This window comes from Triticum aestivum, chromosome 3B, assembly GCF_018294505.1.
Source record: "Triticum aestivum cultivar Chinese Spring chromosome 3B, IWGSC CS RefSeq v2.1, whole genome shotgun sequence".
Lineage (NCBI taxonomy): Eukaryota > Viridiplantae > Streptophyta > Magnoliopsida > Poales > Poaceae > Triticum > Triticum aestivum.
In genome coordinates this window covers 13,243,074-13,252,427 of record NC_057801.1, presented here as the reverse complement: position 1 = coordinate 13,252,427, position 9,354 = coordinate 13,243,074, and the positions used below count along the sequence as shown (strand labels likewise).

At 48.0% G+C, this 9,354-nt stretch overlaps 2 protein-coding genes across 6 annotated transcripts; one reads left to right on the top strand and one right to left on the bottom strand.

The window, feature by feature from the left end:
• The first annotated feature begins 524 nt into the window (after positions 1–524).
• LOC123068247 (EEF1A lysine methyltransferase 2) lies at positions 525–4,476 on the top strand. Its single transcript, XM_044490759.1, has 7 exons — positions 525–1,011; positions 1,203–1,319; positions 2,641–2,775; positions 3,444–3,540; positions 3,707–3,810; positions 3,980–4,031; positions 4,149–4,476. The coding sequence occupies exons 1-7, from the start codon at positions 677–679 to the stop codon at positions 4,344–4,346; spliced, it is 1,038 nt and encodes a 345-aa protein (XP_044346694.1). The 5' UTR covers positions 525–676; the 3' UTR covers positions 4,347–4,476.
• A 195-nt stretch (positions 4,477–4,671) lies between these two features.
• On the bottom strand, positions 4,672–8,304 carry LOC123068248 (uncharacterized). 5 transcript variants are annotated; one of them, XM_044490760.1, is made up of 9 exons: positions 7,982–8,304; positions 7,831–7,906; positions 7,088–7,329; positions 6,038–6,109; positions 5,860–5,927; positions 5,627–5,777; positions 5,457–5,537; positions 5,224–5,313; positions 4,672–5,050 (listed from the first exon to the last, which is right to left on the bottom strand). In XM_044490760.1, the coding sequence occupies exons 3-9, from the start codon at positions 7,322–7,324 to the stop codon at positions 4,928–4,930; spliced, it is 822 nt and encodes a 273-aa protein (XP_044346695.1). In that variant the 5' UTR covers positions 7,325–7,329; positions 7,831–7,906; positions 7,982–8,304; the 3' UTR covers positions 4,672–4,927. The 5 variants fall into 5 exon arrangements, with proteins under 5 accessions (XP_044346695.1, XP_044346697.1, XP_044346698.1 ...); XM_044490762.1 differs by having other exon boundaries at positions 7,831–7,902; XM_044490763.1 differs by having other exon boundaries at positions 4,672–5,111; positions 7,982–8,303.
• Positions 8,305–9,354: the final 1,050 nt, after the last annotated feature.

Below are 9,354 nucleotides of genomic sequence, written 5' to 3'. Positions count from 1 at the left end.
GTAGCCCTTAAGAGCCATTTTGGGGTAAAAAATTACCACGAAAGATACCCCGTGCGGCTATACCAATAGTGTTATTGTGCGTAACCACCTGTGTGCATCGTCCAGAATGAAAATATATCACTATAACTCTAGTGATGAAAAAACATGTTTTGGGTTGGTGTAACAGTTTCATAGTTTTTTCAGGGATTCTTTTTTTTGGGGGGGTATTTTCAAGGATTTTTCGTATGTTTTTTTTTAGGTAATTTTCATATGGTCATGGGCGATCACATTTATGCCCATGCCAAAAGCCCAGTCCGTCCCCCAACGGCCAACGGCCTTCCATTCAACTCCCGTACGTCTCCCACCCGCTAAGGACACCAGCCTCCACCTCACCGGTCCCACCCAAAACGTCACTGCCACCACACGGCCCACTACACCGCCGGGCCCACACGTCATCGACCCACCCCCCCAGCCTCCCCTACCCCGCCACACCACGCGCCCCATTCCGCCCAGCTCCCACACCGACACGCGGGCCCAACCCGCTCCCTCCCTCCGTCTCGGACCCAGACGCACGCGCACACGCGACTCCTCCCTCCCTCCCTCCACCCCGACCGACACGCACCGCACCGCACCGGCGAGCTAGGGTTCGTTCGCTCGCTCCGGCGTCCATCTCCGGCGAGCGGGCGGGCGCGCGGGCATGGCGGGGATACGGTGGCCGCCGGAGGACCCGGAGATGTTCCCGACGCGGATGCTGGGGACCGGGGTCTGGGGCGGGCCCCCCGCCGCGGCCGCGGGGGGAGGGGGAGGGCCCCCCGGCGAGATGGCGTCGGACGACGACCGCTCCGTGGCGGCCGACTCCTGGTCCATCAAGAGCGACTACGGCAGCACCCTCGACGACGAGCAGCGCTACGCCGACACCGCCGAGGTGCTCCTCGCCTCCTGCCCCTCCTCGGCCTCCTCCTCCGCCGCCTCCGCCGCCGCGCCCTCAGCCTGCTCCTCCTCCCTCAGCGCCCACCACTCCTCCGACTTCAGGTCAGCCCGCCCAGCCGATCCGCCGCGATCTGGTTCCTCCCTTCCGTCTGTCTGATTTGGGGGAGTCCACCGATCCATCGGTCGATCTCCCCACACAATTGCATTCCGCCCCCTCCCGAACTGCACAATTTTTAGTCTGTCTGCTGAGTGGATCGAAATTGTGTGTTGTTGTTGTTGTTGATCTTGAGCAGCTTTGACAAGGATGTGCCCGACGTCGTGCCGCCGATGCTGGGCCTGCACAATTACCAGGACGGCGCGTACGCCGAAGACCTAGCTAATTACCATGAACGCAGCCACGCGGATGACTGGTAAGATTTATACTTGCTGTTTTTGCGAGCACAGGGAGAAGGCCCTAAAGCTGCCGCCCGCGCGCTGAACTTGTCTACATGCGCTAAGATTTAGTTAGAGCAACATATTTTCCGCATGACCGGATGTTGAATCTTAACCAATGGAGTCACGAGCATTTAGGTTGTAGCTTAGTTAGCATCATGGCAAGAGCAGTAAGGAGGGCAATCAACCTGATATTGAATCTTAATTGATGGAATCATGAGCATTTAGGTTTTTAGATTTGTTAGCATCATGGCAAGAGCAGTAGGAGCGCAATCAAGGTGCTCTGCTGCCTCTTAATAAATGCAAAACAAACGCGACGCATGCCGCTTAGACTTGCCTTTCTCGTGGGAATTTTTTTTTGAACCAGAGCAATGAGATCTGGTATCAGGAATTATGGGCTAATATGGTTATCTATTGGAGTTTGGCTGGTATAAGCTGGTGTACGCTGCCCGTTGGCTAAATGAAAATCACAACTGATCGTGTTATCCTTTTCCTCTGTCTGATAACTATTTTGGACAGCCAGCTGTTTCTTGCCTTTCTCAGACTTGCCTTTCTCGTGGGAAAATATTTGAGAACAAAGCAAGGGCGCTGCTATGCGTCGGCCGGCGGATCTTTTTCGCGAGTCGTCGGATTTGATGGATTGAGCGATCGAGTGTCACTTTTTATCATTGCAACCCTTTTTATCATTGCAACACAGGTCGTGTTGCGGGAAATTCCTGCAACACGGGTCATGTTGCAGAAATTTTTGCAAGATATTTTTTGCCAGAGGTCTTGTTTCAGTTTATTTTTTGCAACAGAGGTCTTGTTGCAATTTAGTTTTTTTGCAACAGAGGTCTCATTGCATTTTTTTTGTGCAACATAGGCCTTGTTGCAGTTTATGCAACAGAGACCTTGCTGCGGAAACTCAACGTAGTGAGCAGCGAGCAGCGGCCGCGTTGAGCGAAAGAAAGAAAAAAAAGACCGCTTGGTCAGGACACGTGTCGTACGAATGAGCCGGCGGATGCTCGCGTGCGATCTGCCGGTAGAAGCCAAGCGTTTTCCATAAAGCAACGAGGTCTGATATCAGCAAATATGGGCAAGTATTGTTTTCTATCGTAGTTTGGCTGATACAAGCTTGTGTACACTGCCCATTGGCCAAATGAATATCACAACTCATAGCGTGGTTCTTTTTCTCTACCTGTTCACTGTTTTGGACAGACGAGCTGTTTCTTGCAGCTATCTATAGTCGGCGATTCTGTAGAGTTTCTCTTGCTTGAAGATTTCAAAGTGAAATGACTGTCTGGTTGGCATCTGTTACAGGTTTGGCACCGAGGCCATGGATGTCCTTGTAGGCTGGACAAAAAACTTATGCTCCAGCAAGGATTTGCCCGGATGCAGCGTACTTGACATAGGAACCGGGAGCGGACGACTCTTACAGCAGCTTGCAAAACAAGGGTATGCTGTGGAAACAGGACACTGACTAGCTTGTTGGTTTCCATTTCCCAAACCTAATCTTGACATGAATATTACTGTTATCAACTTCAATACTCTGGCGATGAATGGCTTTTCATAATGTTTACTAGATCGATTGTCTTTTTGGTCCTGGATTTGTATGCCCTACATAAACAAAGCATACGATTTTAGGAAGATTACACAAAATGGCTCTGGATGTCTTACTGATCGATGATCCCAGGATCCACATGTTTGTGAGACATCCCACGGCATTTTATGGCTTAGATTGTTGTGGTTAAATTTTATTTCTTCCCATGTTTTTATGAGAATACCGAGATTTGGATGCCTATGTGATTGTCGCAATTAGTGGCAAGTTGATGGTAGGTGGTCCCTATTTATTTATCTTGTCTATGTATGACATGTTAAAAGATATGGAGTATCATATGATTCTCAATTATCATAATGGAGCTGTCTTTTAAAACAGCATATAATATACTTTGAAATAGTCCTTTGAGGAAGATTATGCTGGCACTGGCAGTCTCCTGTTCCTTTCGAAAGGCGTCTCTATGGCGTTAGTAGGTTTTCGTACATAAGAGAAATTCCTTTATGCATTTAGCCTGTCTCACTATTAACACCTCTTGGCAGTACTGATGTGTCATGTAAATATACAGGTTTTCTGATCTAACTGGCATTGACTATAGTGAAGCCGCAATTGAGCTTGCTCGAAACCTCGCAATTCGTGATGGATTTGAGCACATTAATTTCCTGGTGAGTTGCTCGGTGGAGCATTAGACGTTCACATTACATGATCGTATTTCATTTCCACATTTTTTGCGCCTTCTTGTGCTTCAGTATGTGATGTTGAACAGTGTCCCCGTACTTGAAAGATGAAGAAAGAACCTTTTCAGATTTATGAACCTTTTTATGTTTGCAGGTTGATGATGTTCTGGAGTCAAAGTTGGAGAGGAGATTTGAACTTGTGATGGATGAAGGAACTCTGGATGCAATAGGGCTCCACCCTGATGGACCTGTAAAGAGGTAAATGCATGTTTAGGTGTTCAAATGTACCTTAATCCTTATGAGTGATATTATCATAAATCCTCATAGCTGTGGTTTAACACTTTGAATTTCCTGAATTTGTTTAGACAAAAGGATGGGATCACTTGGTTGCTTCCATTTATAATTTGTTTCTGTTGATGCATTTCAGAATGATGTATTGGCAGTCAGTGGCTAGCTTGGTTTCCCCTGGTGGCATACTGGTCAGTACTTCCATTGCATTTGTTAGCAGTACATTCACAGTAAAATTAACATTTGAGAAAGATGTCTAAGCGAAAACCAATGGATTGTCCTCTGATGTTACCTGTGCATATGTGTAGGTCATCACATCCTGCAGCAGGACGAAGGATGAGCTAGTGCAGGAGGTGGAGAACTTCAACCAGAGAAAGTTAGGCGCCACACTATCTGAAGGAGCGCTGGCCAGCGATGCTGTGGTGTTCAAGTACCTCGACCATGTCCAAGCTTACCCAAACGTCGATGGTGTTTGCATCGCCACCGTTGCTTTCCTGCATACATGAAAAATATATGTATATGTATCCCTGCCCCCCTCTCTGCCCCTAACTTATCAGACCTGTGAGTAACAATGTACCCCAGGACAGCTGCTCTTCTATGGATGATAATTTACCTCGTCGGATACGTTATTCGCTAGTGTGGTGCTTTGTTATGGCTGGGTATACCGCGGTACTGTACTGTTTGAACTTTGAAATCTTGTCAAGCAAATGTTGCAATCAGATGTACAGAAATTTGTATGCTCAGAAAACTGATCAACAGTCCATGCACATGTCAGTAAGACAAACCAAAGAACTGTAGATCAAGCATGAGTTGCAGGATCACCGGCTCAGATACAGGCCTGTAATTCCATGCATTTTGCAAGTAATTTTAGGCAATCTCTCGAGTACATGGGAGAGCTAGAGAAGCTCACAAGTTACATCGTCTGGGTCAGTATTGTGGTATGTACAGAGCCTCTACATTCTTCTATTTCTTGTGCACACAGAAGCGAGTGGCTTCAGACTATCCTGCTACATCAGTATCTTTCTCCCTGTTTCTTGGGATCTTTGCTTCTGTTAACCACACTGACGCCGCGCCGACTTGTATGGTGTCAGTAGACGGGGATAAGGCGTGGTTGGTAGCGAGGCCGCGCAGGATCGGATTCGGCATCCTCTTCTTCCTCCTCGTCCTCGTCCTCGGTGTCCGAGAAGAACATGTAAGTTCCCTGGTTTCCCTGCAGTATCAAGTGATCTAGACCCCAGAGTTATGCATCAGAAAATAGTATACGCACAACTCTGCAGTGCAAGTGAAACTTGTATCAGTCTTCTGCTGCTGACTGGTATCAGGATCACTACACCTGAGCAGGTTCCAAACCCAACAATGGCTGATCGTCAACGATGGAATTACCTGTTGGCGGCGACGACGATGGAAGGTCGCCATTGCTCTCACCATCACCAAGATCGGAAACAGAATTCCGGCGGTTCTCAGCACAAGAAGCTGTTTTTTTCCCGCCCCCATAAAAATGGTAAAATTCAAGATCAGAGGCTATGCAAGAACAAGATCAGACTTTGTTAAAGAAGAGTCTGAAGATGCTGGTGTTGTGTGATGTAATGAACACAAATGTTAGCCATAGATCTTACCAAAAACAGAGCAAACGAGTACTCCCCGTCGCCGCCGACCATGAGAGGGAGAGTGTGCCGGAGAACCAGGAGGGCCAGGAACTGTTGGATCACAATGACATAGCTGTCTGTTAATTATAAACCCTTCATGGATCAAAACACAGCCTGTTCTGAACTTCTGATGAACTCACAATGATGGCGACTGTCCGGCAACACATGGCGCTGCTCCTCGTCCTGACCGGAAAGTAGTCGTCGTACTCGTCCATGAAGTCGCGCTCCGAGGGCACCATTGTTATGACCTGCGAGTCGTGGAGATCGTGCCGCGCAACTTCCCAGTTCCCCCTGTGGACACGAGAGACGTTTTACAGGCAGAAATATCACCATGGTTTTGCATCAGGAAAAAGCTTGTGAAATGACTGCCTGCCTGAAGTTCATTGGTATGCTTCCATAGTGGAACAGCTGCTGTGGGGCAGTGTAACCTGGCCTGAATTGCTGCAGAAACAGGGAGTTCATAAGATTAAAGGTACACATGCTTACCTGTTTTTTCAACAAAACAAAAATACTGGACCGCGTAGATAGGCAATTTTTGTTTGTTTTTTTACCTGCAAGCATATTTCGCAGACGGTGTCGCCTTTCTCGTTGCACCAGCGCTGGATGCATTTTCGGTGCGCGTACTGCAACAAGGAAAAAAAAAAAGGTAAGAGTTTAATCCAATGTAATCGACCGGTATAATCAACCGAAATACGGTGTCTTCTTAGTCGATTCCAAGCATATCTCTATCATGATGATAATGGATCATCAAAAAAGGACAAAAGGCCAGAATGTTTCTTAAAAGTCTCTCCTACATTTGACCCTGCGTGGAACATGGTGTCTGTAGGTAGTTGTCTCACGCATTGTGTGATGATGGTCTATAGATATAGCTCTCCCCCTTGCTTCCAACTTTGGGAATACAAAACACCTACTCTTATTTTGCATTATTATTTAGATTTTTTTTGCACACACTATATATACATGTCACAATCCCAAAAGGAAGGCCAACATTAGGCACTACTACCTTCCAAGCTACAATTTAGGCAAACATAGTGGATTTCATCCTGAAATTGCTGACCCTTTTTCACATAGTACTACTTAACTAATAGAACCTACTGCATCTAACCCTAACCATAACAAATATCAACACTTCTTCATGGCAAGTCAAAACCACACTCACTTCTACTACTTTTCAGCACTATATGTCTATTTATGTCACAATCCAAAGAGGAAGGCCAGCATTAGGCATTGCCTTGCAAGCTACATTGAGGCAAACAAGGTTGATTTCATCATCAAATCTGTCACTGAGCTTTCCTGATACTTTAATCAGATACAACCTACTGCATCGAACCCCAACCAAAAATGACAAAAATTCCTCATGGCAAGTCAAACCTACACTCCACCAGTATAGTACTGAACACCAAAATAGACACCCAAAATTAAAGTTGGAAACCAATTTATTTACTAACAAATGATCAAATTTCCCACCCCATATCAGAAAACTTCTGCAGCTTTTGTGAATCCTTTTTTTTTTGCCAACGAAGTTAAATTACTGCAAAATTCAACTAAAAGGGGAATAATAATAATAATCAGGCGTTCTGAACATTGTTGTGCTTAATTACCTTGAGGCTGCCGCGGCAGGCGCAGGGGGCCTCCATGCCGGTGTCCCAGTCCTCCTCCTGGCAGATCCTGCACTCCACCATCTTGCTCGGGTCGCCGCCTGCGGCGGCGATGTCACAGCAGTAGACGATCGCCGCCGGCGCGTCCTCCGGCTCAGCCTGCTTCCTGCTCACGATGGCCGCCTCCAGCGTGGACTCCGTGAGCAGGCGGTCCACCAGCAGCGCGAGGTGTTCACCCATGGATCCTGCAAGCACACATCAGGCGATCATCCATGGCGGCCTGCACACTCTGTCTGTCTCGGGCATGCAGTTGCAGGCTTGCAGAGCAGGGGAATGCAACGCGAATATGCAACTGCTGCTTCTGGTATTTATTCTGTCAGTCAGGAAGTCGCCGGCGCCGGCGCCAACCGCTGGCATCATCGAGCGTGTTTAAAGAAATTGATAACCGCAAGAAACTGGGAGTTGATAAAGCCATTTTTTTCTTCTGTTAATTGGAAGCAGCTGGAATCAGTGGCGGGTAGCATCGGCATCGAGGCCAAGAAGAGGCCAAAATTCTCTGAAGTTTTGGACGGGAAACGCAAGGAAGGCGAGTGTCGTGTCGCGTGCATATGCATAAAACATTCGTCGCATCAAAGCGCTGTAGACAGCTTTAATATTATTATTATTCTTTGGAGCAGAAAATAATACACCACCGAGCAAGGGGGGACGAGAGACAATGAATCGAGAGCCAAACCCAAGAAACTCACCTAGAGAAGAGAAGGGAGAAATCAAGAAGAGATCAACTGACTGAATGAAGAGGCCTCTGAGGTTTCAGTGGTCTGTCTGAATATGGGTTATATTAGAAATGAGCAGCAGCAGCAGAACCCAACGAAAATGAGCAGTAGAGGAAATGTTTACCTTGCGGAGGTTAGTTATCGCCCAAAGACGGCGGGCAGGAGGAGGAGGAGGAGGAGGAAAGCTTTGAAGGTTGGATTTGGGGCGTGGTTAATGGCTAAGGCAAGGGAGGGAAAGGGAAGGGGAAGGGGTTAAGGCTTGGGAAGCAAGAGATGGAGTGGAGGGGGATGTAAGAAAACAATGGAGGCCAAGCCAAGGGAAGGAGAAGCGCAATGGAGAAAGGCTCACTCGATCACTCACCACCTCCTCCTCCTTTTCCTTCCTTCCTTCCTTCCTTCCTTCCCCTGGGATTTAAATTAGAAGAGAGGCAACTCAAGCAGGGAGGAGGAGGAGGAGAGGGTGGAATAAGTATGCATCTGTCAGTGTATCACCTCACCTCACAACAACTTCACTGTTACTCCTGCTCTTTTCTAGCACTACTATTTCTTCTCACTTTCCAAAAGCCTTCCACGCTGCTTTCAGGAATCCCCGTTTTCTCTTTTATTATTGGTTTCAACCCCTTTTAGGGGGTTATGTATTGGAGTTGAGACCAAGTCAGAGTGGTTCAAGTAAGAATGGACAAGTAAACTCATGACATTAGAGCATCTCCAATAGATAGATATAAAACAACTAATTTATATATCTCTGAGGCCAAAAACTCACCTCCAACAGATGATGTAGATGCAAAGTTTTTTACATCTCCACCTCTAAGAGATGTACAACAGCCGGTCGGGCGCCAACTGCCCAACCGTCTTCATTTTCGTTCAGTCTGGCACCTGTCGCCCGCTAACCTCCGCTGCCGGCAATTTCTGCCGCCGCCCATCCGTTCATCTCCGACCACGCCGACCATTCCCGTAGTTGCTGAGGACCGCTGATTTGAGTCCCCCCCCCCCCCCCCCCCCCCCCGCACTTCTGTCGCTCGCCCACCGCCCCTCCAGATCCGGAGGCCGTCGCCTGTTCCGCTGTTGCTCCTCTGTTGCCCGCCTCCAAATTGATCGAATTGGCCGCTTCTTTGCTGCCGAATCGCCGCCGGATGATTTGAGCTCCCCCCGCCACCGTCGGATTCGAGCCGCACATCCTCCGCCGCACCGCTGCTGCCTTTCCGCCACCAGACCCGACCTTCTTGTGTCGCACGGTCGTCGCCCCACTGCGACCAATCCGCTGCTTGATTCATAGCCGCGCTGCTGACCAAATTGACCTCCCGGCTCTCGCCGCTCGGTCCGCGGGGGCTCCTCCCGTCTCTCGGCCGCCGGCGCTCATTCCGACTAGTTTTACATCTTCAAATACATCATCTGTTACAGTTGGACTTCTACATCAGCAATATATATCATCGGTTGAAGTTTTGCCTCTTTTTTTAGATGTAAAAAGCACTTTTAATGATCTAAATTATACAACGT